Genomic DNA, 17,514 nt, shown 5'->3' with positions numbered 1-17,514 from the left:
ACCATGTGTCTTTTTGTTCCTAATTACATGAAGTAAAGATTGTGCTTAAAATCTCATGCTATTTTTCATTCGATTTAACTGACAAAAAAAAAAAAACTTTACTGAAAATCTCATCATGTGGAAAGCTGTACTTTTGTTTTTCATTACCATAGAATTTTTTGAGAATGAAATGATGAGGTATGGGTATATCATTAAAGCAAAACTAGAAGAGACATGTGGAGTTAATCTATTTTCCTTACTGTCCACAGTTTTGAAATATGAAATTAAGATTCCTGATAGCAAATCTATAATTTATATATCTGTTGGAAGGCCATGGTTAAGAGCTACACTTCAAAGCCAAAAACTCTCAGAGTGACTCATGGAAACTGGCATCTTGGTCCAAGTCTGCATTTCATTATCAGCAATAGCAAACAATATCTGCTTCATTGTTTTATGAATTAAGAAAGATTCAGGTATAATGCTGAAAGAAGATAGACTCACCAGTCCTCATTCTCAAACTAACAATTTAATCTTCTTTTGTGAGTTTGGAAGGGTTGAGCTAATCCTGTGTCGACTTTTCAGTACTCCTTGATAGTAAATCCATATAGTATGTTTCCTCCATAGACCATAAAGTCCAGGTGACAAGCCTGCAATGGATTGTGCAACACACCATCCCAAGTATTGAGCTCTACAGTCTGTTTCTTCTCTCTCTAATACAACCAAGGAAATTAAATGTGTGGTCTAGAAAAGCATCCTAAAACTCAGTTTTCTTCTCATTTTAGAAAGTAGTAGGATGCTTCCAAATTAGAAACTAAAGAACACAGGTGTGTAACAAAGGGGAAATGTTAAAATAGTATGAATGCCCTGACCCCAGTGGTGTATTATTGCCACTGGTAAACAGTACTCAGAGGAAATGTGTATGTGTTCATATATTTGTGCACTATGTGTATGTATGTGTACATTTTAACAAAAATACTGATTGGCTATCATTTGAATCTGTAATAACTGTCTACACCAGTAGATAAGTAGCAAGTTTTTTTGGCTTTATATTTGTCATACTGGTTTACCAGTCTTGTATTTTATTAAGGTTATTCGGGATTTCCTTTCAAAAATAGTAATTATTCTGTGGTAACTCTACAGTTGTACAGCGAAAAGATCTGTTTTTCAACTTCGAAATTGTAGTCAGAATAGAGTATGGTGGTGTATCTAAAGTACAGCCTTTGGAAATTGATGTGTGTGCCTGACTCAGTATTTGAAGAAGTTAGTAGTACTTAAAAATAATAAATTTAAAATAATACTAAATATATAAATAATACTAAATAAATAAAAATAATACTAAAAATATTATTTAGATAGGGGGATAAGCCAGACCTTCAGACTAGGAAGCAGCATTGATGAGATCATATTCCTCTACAACTTGATTCTTCATTTTCTTAAACATGAGAATTGAATTCTAGGAATGTCACGTATCACAGTTGAATGATCCCTGTAGCTACCCACATGCTCATAGTCATCTTCCTCCTGACTCAAGCTTGTATGTGCTTATGATTTCCATCTTTCTTATCAACTCCTTAGTATTTGCTTAGACATGGTGATGCATGCAGTTCTTAAGAGGTATGTGAATATATGTTCTTACAAGTACATCATATTTGAAAACATGTAATTGAACTGTTTGAACAGTGAATCTATAGAACAAGTCTGCGCTGCCATTTTTATTGCACTAAGAAAAAGATGTTAAGACATAACTATGCTTATTCTTTCCATTAAGATTATAAATACTAGAAAATATTATATTAGGCACAAAAGAATAGAAGGCTCAATGAATTATCAAGGCATAAGATCAGGAGATTATCCCTAGTCTTTATTCCACAGGTGGATCTATGTCCAGCTTTATTCACCATCAGGTTCCTTCTACCTCTACCCTTCCTCCAAAATAAAATATACAGCTGGCAGGATGACTCAGTGGATAAAGGCTTCCAAGTCTGACATCCTGAGTTCAATCTCCAGTACCCACACAGTAGTTGTCCTTAGGTCTCTACACATGCTTCATAGCATATGCATACCACATAAACACATGCACACGTACATATACACAAAATAAATAAGTGTAAAAATTAAGGAAGGAGAAGTAGTAATGGAAGTAGACTAAAATTCTGACTTTAGAAAACAAGGTGTTAAGAAGTACATGGTCTGTTCTCTTTACATTCCTTTCTATGATGAGGTTTCACAGGAACATTGAATAAAGATGAATCACTGAGTCAAGTCAGCCACCTTCTCTCCTTATGGCTTAAATATCCTATTGTTATACTCCAGTGTTAGGCAGGTAGAGCTATGGGTTCTGGAGGAATGAAAACGCAATTTACTTTTCTGCTGCCCACTTATCTATAACATTGGCTTTGTAAGTTGACTCATTATTTAACCAAGCACACATCTGTCTCATTATACATAGAGGCACACAAACATAGGTTTGACTCTAATGCTATGACATTGATCATATTTGGGTATAAAAAAGCCTAGGGTGACTCTAACCTGCAGTGACAATATAATTTAGTACCTGAATTGAAGTATTTGAGAATGAGAGATGATCCTATCAATAATCATATCAAGGAGACAGATGAAACCAGGGTATGTAATCTAAGTTAAACTCAACCTTTGTGGTAACTCTAGCTGGGTTTATTCATTCTGTCCGATCAGAAACTGTCTACTCTCGGTAGCTCCCAACACTAAGACCTGTTACTCTGTACTTATTCATTTTAAGATATATATTTTCAAATTTACTGTGTGGGAAACATTGAATTACAACATTGGATAAAACACAAACCCAGCAACAATATCCTCTATTGATTCCATTCCAGTTTTTCAAGTCTTAAAATGAATCAGAACCAATGTGATTTCAATAAAATACTCTTTTTGTAAATAGCTTTTTAGTTTAGAAAGAAACTGGGCTAAAATTCTCAGTTGGTAGGCTATGTAAGCTCTCTTAGTTTGCTTATCTCATGTAAAAAGAAAGAAAGAGCACCTGAGACTTTAAAATGTGAACGTTTTCTAAAATACCCACACACCATGGAAATGAGGAGCAGTGACCACCCTGTGGGATTCTTTAATTCGAAGCATGTAGTGCTATGTCTTCTTACTTTGCCTGCAAAAAGTAACCAGGTTAGCAGCCAGGAGACAGTGTGTGAGCTCTTCCCAAAGGCAAGTGCTTGGAGCTCTAATCTCCACCTGATAGCTACAGGAAACACATTTGGGGAAAAGAGGGAGGTAAGGAATTCTTTAAGCGGATAATAAATTATTCTGTAATTTTCTGTATTCTAACATGGACAAGGAGAAAGCATTGGATTTTTGTTTTCTGATCCAGAAAACAAGGTTTTGATTAAACATTAACAAAAATCTTATTTTTCAGTTTGGAAGTTTATCCATTTTTATGAGAAAGGATAAATGATTGACCACAAATCAAAACAGAATGAAAAAAAAGAACCTTCCTAATAAATGGCAAACAAGAACAGTACTGAAAGGCTAATGTACATTTTAACTCCAGGATGCAAAGTAAAATAAACTGATGTTTAAAATCCCATTAGAACGTACTACATTTTATGAAGAATTAATACTGTTGATTAGAGTCCACTGATGCCTTTTACAAACCTCATTATGGTCTGTATGTGCTTGTTTCCCTTAAAGTGCTGGACATTCCTTGCTTTAATGATATGAGTCACAGGAATCATGAAATCAAGACATCCATTCATCATCGCTCTTCCCTTTTACAGTCTACTAATGTTCTGTATTTTTTATGAATGGGTAGATCTCCATTATCAAGTAGAAACAGAAAAGTAAACAGCGCATGTAGGGACTTGTGCTCTGTTTTGTTATCTTTCCGGAAAAGTAGATGAGTTCCAAAATGATAGAGTTGGACATGTTGTTACATAATAAATAGAGGAACAGAAATGGATTGCCTTGCAGCAATAACAAAAGCAACTCCCTACCTTTTATAATTCCAAGTGAAAATAGAAATGATTGCCTTGAAGGGAAAACAAATACTGCTAGCTTGCTAAGAGTCGGTAGACAAAGGCTGTTCTGACCCCACTTGGTGAATGCATGTTGGAGAGAGAAGATGTGCTACATTTCAGTTAAGACTTTAAACACATGCTTTGCCCTTCATCCTTAAAGGTTGATACAGAATCCTCACTATTAGCAAACAGTGCGTAGCCTATTTATCCCAGGTACCTTCAGGAAAGGGAAGATACCTATATGAATTGGTTTAATGATGGGTTATAGTTAATACATAATTATTTTTCTCTAATCAGAACACTGTCAATCCATGGTGTTTCTGAGAATGCATGCCCTATTTTAATTAATAAATATTTTAGTACTTAAGTTGTTTGCTGATCAGGTGGCTTCTTTTTATAAATCTTTATGTTCACCTTTTATCAATTCAGTCTACTATATCTCCTTACTCAGAAAAGATTAAGTAATTCCTAACAGAATTTTTATGCCTGAAAGCTGTGTGCAAGTCATTTAAATTTCTTCTCATTGCCATATGGCATGAAAGATACCAGTGTATAAACTGTGTTTGTGAAATTCTTCTCCTTTAGCCCTTGTGAATACACTGTCCATTTCTCTGCCCCCTGCAACTTGTTAGTTCAACGAGGCTGGTTTCCCAAGCACTAGAACTTCAGTTGGGCCACCACACCCAGCTGTGCGCCCCATTTATCTCATGTAGGAGATAAATAGCTAACAATCTAAGTAACCTGATTAGAACAAATCCCTGATCTGATTCCTCTAAAATATGGCCTTTCTGGATAAGAGTATTTTTCTTCTGCTTTTGTCCATATTCAGGAACATGTTGGACAACATCTCTGTGATATTTAGTTTCTAGATCTTATTGGTATATTTCTTCTCAAACTCTAATTTGAGACGATATCTCAAAAATAATCTCTTTCACAGTCACAAAGTAAACTGTCCAGGATTTTTGCTACTATCTTAATTTTTCTGGTGCCATGGCCTGTTAAGATCATTTAAAAGCACTTCTAGGAGGGGATTCAAGGAAACTGTCCGTATGTCTGTACTGCTGTGACAGACTGTAGAGGAAAAGTGTTTACCAGAGAGCCACCTCAATTACCTCCCACAATCCTTAGCTATTCTTTCTACTTCCTCTACAAATCAGAATGCTGAACATATATGTAAGGATGAATCATACTTTGTATATGAAATTTTGTATTTGCTACAAACTGTGGTCTAAATTTCAAATCTAACCCTTTCACAATATAAATCCTTGTTTCAGTTCTGTTACCTGAAGGCAAATTTCTGTTGGAAGAAATGTCTGCCTGAATGAAACACGTTTTTACTACATTTGACAAGTGTGGTACATTTCTAAATTTATTTGTGAATTGTATATGTCTTTTTTACTGTTCAAGGGAGAGTGCTTCTGTGTCCATGTATTAACATTGTTAATCTTGTAAAATCCTGTTTTGATTTTTCACACGGTAATGCTAGCCTAGATTCAGAGATACTGTTACAAGGAAAGACTCACCAAGAGCTGATAAGTAACTAGATAAGGGGAGCCGAGACAAAATGAGGGCACAGACCTGACAAGTGGGCAAAAGGAATGATAAGAGGGAACAGAGAGGACCAGGCCGCATGTCCTGCTGCAGCAAACCAGAGCTAGGAAATGGCTGCCTCCCCTTTGTCTCTCAGACATTACCGTCACTTTCCAGCTCATCTCTCATCTGGCTCATGAAGGATTGTTAGCTTCAACTAAATTCACATTCTTTTCTCAGAGGGAATGTTCTCATAGCAATTGCAACTACGTGCTAACTGTGGAAAATATAGGCCTTCCCAACCATGTAAACATGTTTTTCGTTCGTTTGGATAAATACATCAATTTGCCATTTCCAACCAGTGGATGGGAGAAAATATAAATACAAATAAAGAAAGAAAGAAAGAAACTGCTTTCGGCAGAAATTAAGTCAGTTCCAGGCTGCTTTTCTAACCTCAAGGGGACTTGAGCGCCTGAGGGTGAGCCACACGACTCTGGAGGAACCAGATCAACTATGTGGAAAACTAGGATTTCTCCTGATGTTAAGGTCATTGAAAGTTCAGGATAGTTTTTTTTAAAAAAATGGTCTAGCCCATAGTTTGGCTAGTAACATACTTGGTCTAGTCCTTCTCTATAATTAAATTTTTGTTATTTGTTTTGCAAACAGAAAACCAGGATGAGTCTGTTTTTGTGGTAGTCCTTTGATGAGTTTCTAAAGGAATATTTTGAGGTTCTGAGGTTTTGTTCTCCTCCTTGGATAATGTGGAGGATGAAGTGGAACACTGAGTACTTATGATTATGGATTGTGTGGTATTTTGAAAATGGGAATTATATTTTTCTTTTGGCCGAAAAGGTTGGGTTTTAGGAAGCCATTAAAGAATGTTGCTTTAAAGTGATGACCTTAGCACTAGGGAAAAGGTCCATGCCTGGAGAGTGCCACTCAAGGACTATACAATGTTATACAAAGTGGTTAGAATCACAAACAGAAATCAGCAGTTCTTACGGGGTTCTGATTCCAGATTTCCTTATATTGTATTTAAGAGGAAAGGGGTGGGCATGAGACCATCAAGTAAACTTTGGCTTAGCAAGAGAGGAAGCATGGCAAAGTTGACTTTTCTACCTAGAGGCTATTTGATTATAAAACAATCATCTAACTTCTGTGTACCTTAATCATCAGAGCGAGAGAACCTCAATAAACATGATACTCAAGCCTAGTATTTTTTAAAATTAAATGAGTTAACACAGAAAATATTACCTCTGTTTTATAGACACACATTTTCATTGTGGCTTTTTAATGGAAATGCAGTACATAATTGGAACTTCATCTGTTGTATGCAGTATGATTTTTCACCTACTTATTTTAAGACAAAGTTCTAGTTGATAAAAAAAAGGCATTAGAACTTTAAGACCAAATATTTAATACTGGCAAATGTCTAAATGAGACTTTGCCTGTCTTTGAATTACCTACAAAGATTTCCTTATATCTTGTCCCACCCATTCTAGAAGCAACTAAGTTGAAAGTCTGTTAACATTAAAATGCTTTTTTTTTTTTTTTTGGAAGTTATTGTGAGGAGTAGCAGTCTAGGCTGGGATGTAATGCCCTTTGTCATCTTGGTCAAGTTGTTACCATCTGGGTTATGAGGTTGAAAGATCTAGTGATTGGCTGGAGAAATTAATTGAAATTACAATAAGACATTCTTGGTTATGAATTCTGTGGAAATTTGGCATGTGGATTTCATAGACTTTATAAAATATGGAAAATTATCAATCAACTTTTAGTTTGAATGAAGCTACTCACTGTATTTCCACCTTTCAAAACTCTCCAGAGACCTAGCCAGGACTCTAGTTGGGGAAGGTGCTGATGGGTAAAAAGGCATCAGCATTACAAAGAAGGTTGGCAGAGGTAGGCAATGAAGCAAGAAAAGAAAAGAACACACAAGCAGTTGGCTTTAAGGAAAAATGATCACTGAGCCCTCTCACAGATATAAGGGTGCTGATATCAAATTACTCCAGTGACCTCATCTTAATTTCTAATAGGAAACTGTATGGTCAGGGTGGACAAGCCAAAACTCTGAGGTTGAAATGGAAATCACCTTCCCTATCAGGCAGCATCTAGGCTGCTCTTTGTCCACCTTCTCTATGATTTTCACCTTTAAGAGACTGCAATAAGAGAGGCATATGGATATAGAAGCATCACCAACACCAAGAAAGGGGGAAAAATCAAATGGGTTTGGGAATTAGAGTTTCACTCATTTATCATCTTTGCCTTTCTAACATGGATAAAGGGGAGGTGATTTTCAAAGCACTTTCCAGCTCTCTCTCTCTCTCTCTCTCTCTCTCTCTCTCTCTCTCTCTCTCTCTCTCTCTCTCTCTCTCTCTCTCTCAGTATAAAAGATGTTAGTATACCTCCCCGACTCTAAGTACTTATTCTTTCCTGAGTTTACTGCTCTCAGCATTCTGACAAGCTCCAAAAATAATGACCTGTGCCGTGTGTTGTTAAATGTTCAGTCAGACAGATAGATGCAGATGGATGAGTGCTACACTGCACAAAGGCAAGTCAGCATTATTTAATCAATGTTTGTTTGATCCGTGTAAAACAAGTATAAATGTAAGCTGCGTCCCATCTGTCCTATCATCCATGTGAAGCCAACCTCGTTTTTAAAACTTGATTTCTTATGTAATTGTCCCAGCGTGACACGGGATGATAAGTTGGGAGGGAAGCATGACTGTGCTGAGATGTGTCCCGGCTGGGGCTCCGTTTGGTGGCGGCATTCTGGACACTTGGGCAGCCTTGTGCCATAGTACGCACCAGCTGGAAGTTAGCAGCGAGCTTTTGATTCCCTGGCCTAAGTTTGAATGTAAATGTCTCAGTTGCTCACGCAGGATTAACTAGGTTACTGAACAGCAGTTAGCACACTGCCTGTCAGTGAAGGCCTTCAGCAGATTTAATAAATCAGTCATTCCTTCTATTTTGTTATCTGCAAAACTGGGAAGGAAGAGCAAAAGGGCAAGGAGGGAGAAGGAGAAGGACAGAGGGAAAGAGAGACAGCCCGAACAAGCGAGCTGTCTCCTAACGGTTAGCAAAATTAAGTTATATTGGTTCTAAAGCATAATGCCCTGGTAGCCATTACAGTTCTCTGGTTGGCTCCTTTTCTTCTCGTAGAATATAGTTTACTGTTACCATGTAGCTTGTTCTTCCATTATCAGTTTTTTTTTAAAAAAAAAAAAACTTTTTAGTTAAGCAATTAAGCCTGAATGTTATTTTGAAATCATAGTTGAGCTACCTACAAAATTCACTTTATATCCACACATATATAGTGTAGATTGCTTTTGCTGGAACTAAGACATCACACAAATATGTTAAAAATTAAAAAAATAAGAAAAAATCCTAAGGGACAAAAGGAGGCAAACATAGTAAACTCGATGATACATGGAAACAATATAACAGTAAGGAGAAAAACAATTCAATCCTTCCTTCTGTAACGCTACAAGTTATTTTTTGTCACTACAATGATGTTCACTGGCTCCTCTTCCTAACCATCATTGTTTGGATGGTACCAACTGCCCTGATGTGGGCTATGGTATGTTATAAGGAAACAGATAAAATCAAGAGTGTTCTTTAAGATGGGGGCACATAGGCAGAGAATCAAAAGTCGAACATGCGCACAGCAGGCTGGGAAAAGGCCAGTCAGCTGAAATTGTGTACACAGGAAAGATGAGGAAGGAAGGAGTGAGGACTGGAGGCAAATTATATTCACAGCACCGGAAGGTTTGTTCACAGCACCAGAAGGAATATTGACCTAAAATAACTTGTAAACTCCAGCAGCAGAGGAAGAAATGGAACAGTAAGATAGTGCCCTGCTGCTCCAATATTAACAGAACTTCTGTATTGATGCTTTTCATTTGTATCAATGTTAGTGATTGTTAATGACTCTTATGATATTGGTCAGTGTGCACTGTGCAGGTTATGCTAAGGTTCCACTTCACAGCTAAAGTCATCGTTATGAAGTGTGGCTATGGGATTTCTTTTTAAACCATGGTTATTCCTGTGATGAATGCCTTGCCACTATATGTTTCCATATTGACGTGGTATGTACTGCTTTGTTTGGTTTTTCTTATAGTCAATTGACCCTGGCCAGCAGTTCACATGGGAACACTCAAACTTGGAAGTAAACAAACCAAAGAACAGATATGCAAATGTCATTGCATATGACCACTCCCGGGTTCTCTTATCAGCAATAGAAGGTAAGAAAATGCAAACATTATTCAAATTGTTGTTTTTGCGATTTACGTTATTTGGATGAGAATGTAGTATTGACTGGACTGTCAGACATCTATGAAAACATTTACCTACAACCCAGGCTCAGAGTATTGGCACCTTTACTTCCTTACATAAATGAATCACTCACAAGGAAAGGTTGTTACTGCTACAATCACAGATGCATCCCTCCTTGAAGACCTGATCATTTACTGAGCAATGTCCAGCTCACCTATGATGATTGGTAGCTATGGGAGAACTGGCGATTTTCCAGAGGGGCCTGTCCACTACTTACATATTTAAAAAGTAAGGAAGGGGGCGTCTGTAAATAAATCCAGATCTGCTTACCAGACAGGGTAAACTTAGGAGGCAATATTGTGGTGATTAACAGAGACTAAGCATCTTGGAAATGTACAGGATATTGAATCCGTGAACTGCTTTTTAATCTTCCTCTCACAGTCTGGAGTGCATTCCAGAGGGGATGATGGATGGAGAAGGTTGAAGAAGGTTACTCCTCAGCAGCCCCAGGAGGGTGGGGTCTGCTTCCCTCTTTCCTATTATCAGTCCCTAGATGTACCATACTAAAAATCATTTGGGAGTTCATTCCTGACAATCAGAATTTCAGTAGTCCTTTCGTCTGTAGAAAAACACTAGATTGAAAGGCCGTAGAATTTTTTTTCTTGCTACCTAATCCTTTCACATGTCATAACAGGCAACCTCAGCCACCACCTGCCTGTCACATACAACATTTGTTAGCAGTGTCACTCAAAGGTTCTCTGTTTAATCTCTTTCAGTTGCTTTAGAAATCATTGAATAGCACTGGCTTCTGATTAATCCTTTCAGGAATTTGCAGTGCAAACGGTCACATCTATCTACAGTGGTTCAAACCCTTTTTTTTTCCTTTTTCTGCTTAAAAAAAAAATCTGTGGTTGTCAACACCTTATCTTATAGCTCTTAGCTTGAAAGATCTCTTGGAGCCAGACAATTGGTTTAGTGGGCAAAGCACTGTACCAAGGGCCTGAGTTCAATATCAGGATTCACACAGTAGAAGGATGCAAGTTGACTTCTGATCTCCACATCAACAACACTGTGGCACTTGCCTGCACAGGCGCACACACAAATAAAATAGGAATTGAAATTGTTAAAGTACTCTTGATGAACATAAAATACAACAATATATTAATTTCATGACTTGGAAGTAAAATACATCTTTCTGTCTTTTGACTAAGCAAGCTTACAACTGCAACCTGGTTTGGCTCAAATTGGCCTTATGTGGTATTGCTAAACCATAAAGTTCCATCACATTAGTTTTTAATGTGGGAAAGTATGGTGCTGTCTCTTACTAGTGGCCAAATACAGCAAGGTTCAAATGTCAACCTTCTTTCATCCTGAAAGCAATAATTAACTAATCAGGTATCACCTATGCCAGCAGAGGCAGGATCAGGCCACATTGCTGACTACTTGCTGAGTCTTGTTGAGAAATTCAAGCTAATGTTTGTGCATGGCTGAATGTAGGCTTCATATTTTAGCTCTACAAGTCCAGTTTAAGTGGAAAAGAAGCAAATAGTAGTTTCTTATCTATAAAATTATAGTAAATAGGAGCAAGACTAAATCAAAAGTAAGTCTTTAATTAGTCAAGTAGCATGAAGATAGATAGATAGATAGATAGATAGATAGATAGATAGATAGATAGATAGATAGAAAACAGGACATTCTATAGAGCCTCCTGCCTTTAGTAGCATTTCCATATATTTTTGCCACATTGCCATAATTTTTCTTACTATTTTTTACATTTTAACAAGAAAAGGTGTTGAGATGGGGTGGGGTGGAACTCGTGTGCATTTAGTATGACAAAAACTTTTGTCCATTTTATTCTTAGGCTCTTTTTACAGTATAGAAACAAAGGTATTTGACTCAGACTAAAACCTGTCTTTTTATAACTCTATGCCCACAGATACACCCTAAATCTAGATCTGCCCTAGAAACCAAAATCTCTCAATGTTCTGTTATGCAAAAGGTTAGAAGAATTTAATTGAAATCTGTGGGCTAGAGAGCTTAAATCTGGATTATGATCATGAACAGCATTTTATCATAGACCAAGCCTTCCTAACCTGGAAGTAATCCAGGTGTCAGTCTTAGACCGGAGAATGGTGTGCACAGGAACTTCAGAGTCAGCCACGAAGCACACGGCATGCAGCATGGACAGCCCTGGATCATATGAAAACGGGAACTGACATTAGCCCTCTGTATAAAAGCTAATGTGTCCTACCTCTCTTTCCTAACTAGTGATGGTGGGCGAGGGTTTTGTTCAGGATAGCTTTGCAATCCATTTCCTTGTGGTGCTAGTTACTCCTTTCATATTACTTTGAAGAATATCTGACAGACATTAGAGAAAGAATAGAAATTGACATGATGACTTACACTGCCTTTGTCTTGTTTAACAGTGTAATCATTTACCCTCCTTCCATTATTAATATGAGAAGAATAAAAGCTGAAATTTTATGTAGCTCCAGCCTGCTTCCGAAGCTGCTTGGAAACAGTGATATTACTAATATTTTGAGATCATTTATTAACTTGTACTGAGAAAACCCAGAACAAATCCAGAAAATCCAAATGCAAATTGTTGTCAATTGTTGCACATCTGGGCAAAATTAGGTGAAGAAATACAGGTGAATTTTTGACAAGTCAAGTGCCACTTTGATTTCCTTCACGTATGCAGTCCTAAGGAGAAAATTGAGGTTTCTGAACAAAAGATGTAACAGTTTAATGATTTAAGTTAGATATTCTCAAATAAGTCCAAATTGAAGCTCATTCTTATGTGCCTATACACATAATATAAAATACTCTGTTAACTCTTATACAACGTGGAAAATGCTCCAAACCTATACTTTCTTTAACATAGGGAGAGCACACAATGGAGAACAAGAAATGTGACTCTGAGGCATTAGTTGTCCCCGTATCTGGGTAACTTTAACTCCTCTGAGATCAGTTTTCTCAGTTACAGCCTTTCTCTTTCCTGACTTCTGAGGCCTAGATAGTTTTTCACAGCAGATATTATGTTTACTCTACCTTACAGTTAATGGAATGTTATTATCAATATGTTACTTGATATTTAGCAGTACACACCAGTCAGGGGAAATGGCAGTATAGACAAGGGGTAGCACTGTGTCCTGTGGAGCCCAGTTCTCCTGTTCCTTCAGCCTCCTTCCCTGTGCAGAATGTAACTCCAAACACCTGGTCTTAGCTTTTTGCCCCCAAATTATTTTTATTATTCGACACTAGGTTTAGAGTTATTCAACAATTGTATGTTGTAATTCATTTTTCTAGGTTATCAGTAATCTGAAACCATGGCTCAGCATCCTTACTGAACCAAATGCATCTGTCACAACCTTGTAGAAGTACAGTCATATTCATCAGTATCTAACTGATTTTATTGGGCAGTCACTCCTTGGATGCATATATAGCCACTATATGGCAAGTTTTTATCACAGTGTCCTATAATTTGCAAGAATTAATCTTTACTGTCTTAGGTAAAACAAGTTTCTATTCTGAAACATATTCACCTTCACTAGTGTCAGTGTTAACTTTTAATAGAATTATTATAACTATCATTTAAGAACCATGTTAGCAAAGATTTTTTTAAAAAGCTGTAACTAAGACTAAATATATGACAATATTAAAATACTACTTTTCAGTGCAATAATAAAAACAAGAAATTTCAGTGTAGCTGATTAGCTGCATCTTATTATATGATAGGAATTATGCCACTGATTTTAGCTTTATTATCCATACTGTTCAGATTATCCTGAAAAGGCGGTTATCATCTTAATTTACAGATGGTAAATGGAATCATTAATAATGTAAATATTGGTCTGGGAGCCAGTTCAGTGAGTAAGGTGCTCTTCACACAAGCATGAGGACTTGAGTGTTAATCACTAGAACTGACATAAAATCAGGCTTACCAGATTGTGTCTATATTCTCAAAGTTCCCATGGCAAGACAGGAGGCAGAGACAGGAGATTCTCCAGGAAGTCATGGTAGGGTGGCATGTGCAGTATACTCGCAAGCAAGAGACCCTCCCCAACAAGGAAGAAGCTGAAGATTAAGACCTGTGGTTGTCCTCTCCCCCACACATTTACACAGGGACACACACATGCTTGCACTTTCACGCATATGCAAACACATCACATGCATAGACATAACAGCACACCATGCACGAAAAGTACACTTTATATGAGGAGAGGGCTCTTTTTACTGTTAAAAGATGTGACAAAGCCAAAATGCTAATGTCATGTTAGCCAAACTTGAAACTGTGCTTACCCCAACATCCCATGTGGGGTCACGATACTTTTGTGTTTGTGATTTTAACTGTTAACACAGGGTCTTATTTAAAATCAGTTTGGTTTTGGCTGAAATGACTGCTGAGGAATTTTGAAACATTTAAGAGGAAACGTGAGAGTTAGAGGTTTTCAGTTTTATTTTTTAAACTCCAGGCAAAAGGAATTTTTCTAAACAACAAACAGCACATGGATTGGGTTTTGTAATTGGCTTAATAATTCCTTTTAAGATAAATTGGGAAGAACTCTGAATAAAGGCATGAGTTTGGACTGTAAGTCCAAGTATATAAAGCTGCATGACCTTAGCATGCCACAGTCAAGAGGGAGTGTTTGGAAGAAACAGGAACTCTTGCTAATGTGATGCACACATTGTCCACGTGAAACAAAGAATGCCCACATGCTATATTTCCACACTCATTTGGGGGACTTCCTTTGTCAGGGTTGTCAATTTGAATCATAGTAACTTATTTTCATTTTCTTATGGAAGGAGCATGTATTTAAAGTTTCACAGCAAATATTTATATCCACTCCCTTTACTTTCTTTAACTAGCCCATAAATGAATCTCAAAATGTCCTAGACTCTTTTTGTTTCTTAAATGGTCACTCCAAGAGTCATTGTACCTTGGTTTCCTTGAGCATGCAGATTTTCTGTTACACATTCCTACTTCCTACAATTCATAGAAAGAATAACCGAATCTATGTAAGATCCTTACAGTGCCCGGCACCAATAAAATGCCCAGTAAACACTAGATACTACCATCATTACTGCTATGAGTTTTATACTATTGTACACAAGTTCTTTTTCACTCAGAATTTTTTATATGATCTATGGAAAAGTTAACAATATCCAAATGAGAAAGCTGCATGCATTTAGAGTAGTTTATAAAGAAAAAGAAAATATTAGCTTGTGATAAATGAAAACCAGACCTGTAATAAAATTACAGATTTCAACAAGGGGAAAAATGTTTCCTTTAAATGGAAGTACAGAATATATCATCTGGTGTTAGATTTGCATAATAAGAACAGTTAAAAATCCTAGTATAAATAATGCGGATGACAGATGATGTGACAACAATGTGATTATTTGTGAGATGGAAACTTAACAGCTTTAAAATGAATGAGCAGCACCAGAGTCAGCACTCCTGAGATAACTCTCACTAAGAGCAGTTGATGAAAACCAGAAACCCAAGGTGGCTTTCAGTAACAGCGATCTGTCCCTGCGCCCCTATGAGACAGGTACATTGCTTCAGTCCTAGGGAGGCCTCACTTCTGTAGTTACTCCTGTACCAAGTCACTAAACACTATTGTCCACACACATGGTAGGGTTTGCCAATGGCATATCATGCCCATGTTGTGAAACAAGGTCTGTTTTCTCAGGTCTTATATAGAAAACTGATGCCTACCTATTCAATAAGTAAAAGCATTTCAGCATTTTTATTCCATATATTTTATTTTTTTTCAACATGTACTATAACTTTATCCTATTCTTTACCTCTCAGTGGCCACCCAGTTCCTCTCCATCATTCTCTCCACCAATCCATATGTTGTTCCTTTGTTCCCCCCCCCACGAAAAACAAAAGGAGAAAACAGAACCAAAAAGGGAAATGTCATGGATGGTTTCGTGTCTGACCATGAAGGAATGGAAATGGTCACTGAGAAGTAGCTAGAGTAAGCAGCCTGAGGAAGAGCGGAAGGAGAGACCTGGGAGCCGACCTGGTTCCTGGTTACATGTGGCAGTAGCTATGGGTCCCTGGCAGAGAGCAGTGCTTGAGGTTTGCTGGAGGCTCAAGTGAATGAAGATTAGCTAGGAGGAATGTCAGACAGAAGGTTTGTTTATGTTCTTTCTCACACCACCTTTCCCTGCCTTCTTTCCCCCCAGGGAATAATTCATGAGCCCCTTATGTAAGGATTACTTAGTGCATAAATTCCATTTACAAGCCAATAGAAGCTGATGGCTCCATGAATAAGAGTATACACTTCTCTTGTGAGGACCTGGGTTTGGTTCCTGGCACCTATGTGGATGGACTCACAAGTCTCTGCCTGTAACTCTAGATCCATGGAATCTGAAGGCCCTGATTTCATAGGGTACTTACTCATGTGCAGATAATAAGTGAATTAAACTACAACAGAACAAATTTTATTAGACTATGTACCTCATTTTTCTAGAAACCCATTTTCGTGAGTCCCATCCAATTATTTGTTGGGTTGAGCTCATTTGTCTTACGATGCCCACAACATCAATCATTGGCGGAGGCAGACAGCACAGTTCCTGTAGCACTTCCAGGCTTGCCGTTTTCATGTTAATTATGTACAAAAGTGACACAGTGCAGTCCTTTATTTTTCTTTAAATACATAAAACTATTTTTTTGAGCAGCAGTAAAGGAACATAGCTTCATTTGTTGCAAGATGCAAACAACCTGGGATTTTCAGCCTTAAAAACCTGGATCAATCTCCCAATTTCTGGTTTATTAAAATCCATCTATTTACAGCTGTTTGGATAGCATTTTCTCCTGCATGGGCTGACAGCTAGAGATGTGTTGTTACCCACCTCCTGTTTTAACTGATAACACAGAGAAGAGATGTATTTTTTTAAGTGATGGTTGCTAGTAATGTTGCCTTACTTTGTTTAGCTCTTTACTGAGAAAGCCAATCTAATACTGAGTAAGAAAGCCCTGGAAATTAGTTTGCCCTCTGTGTACAGTCTTAGTTCATTATGTGATGTGTGTTATTTTACTGTATACTGAGGAAGAATATGTGAATAAATTCACACCTCATTATTCTGAGGAGATAGGGAGGAGGTGTGTCTCCTGAGATGTTTCTGATATTAGAATTTAGGCATGGTACACACATTCCTGCTGTCACTAAAAAGAATTTTATTTCTCTATTAATTATTTTTAGTACAGAGTATGAAAGGAGAATTGGGACTTGGAATTACTTTCTATCAATAGATAAAATGAGATAGGCTTGTTTCATTTACTTATTGCATCGATTATAATATCTGTGTGTGGCATTTTATAAATTGCACATGCATTTCTTTCACTGGAGTCATAAACAATGTTGGCTAGATGGTATTATAACAATAATGTTCATATATTTTCAGTGAAAACTGATGATCTGAGTGACTTTGTTTAACATGTAGCTCCTACAGCCTAACTTATACAATGTTTTAATTATCTCTTGACTAGATAAAACTTTTCTTTTTTTTTAAATTTTTAATTTTTTTTTAATTTTCTATATTCTTTGCTTACATTCCGAATGCTTTCCCCTTTCCAAGTTCTCCCCTCCTCATCAGTCTCATAAGCCCTCTTCCCTCCACCCATTTCCCAATCACCCCCTCCCATTTCTCTGTCCTGGTACTCCCCTACAATGCTAGATCAAGTCTTTTCAGAATCAGGGCCCTCTCTTTA

At 37.2% G+C, this 17,514-nt stretch overlaps 1 protein-coding gene across 1 annotated transcript in view; it reads left to right on the top strand.

Annotated features, from left to right (window-relative positions):
• Ptprd (protein tyrosine phosphatase receptor type D) overlaps positions 1-17,514 on the top strand; it is a 511,224-nt gene that overhangs the window by 425,823 nt on the left and 67,887 nt on the right. The window contains exon 24 of the mRNA XM_052176673.1: positions 9,634-9,757. Coding sequence (XP_052032633.1) covers positions 9,634-9,757 — 124 coding nt within the window. The remainder of the gene's footprint in view (positions 1-9,633; positions 9,758-17,514) is intronic.

Source organism: Apodemus sylvaticus, chromosome 3 (genome assembly GCF_947179515.1).
Source record: "Apodemus sylvaticus chromosome 3, mApoSyl1.1, whole genome shotgun sequence".
NCBI lineage: Eukaryota > Metazoa > Chordata > Mammalia > Rodentia > Muridae > Apodemus > Apodemus sylvaticus.
The sequence above is the reverse complement of the archived record's forward strand: the minus strand, read 5'-3'. Positions and strand labels throughout refer to the sequence as shown.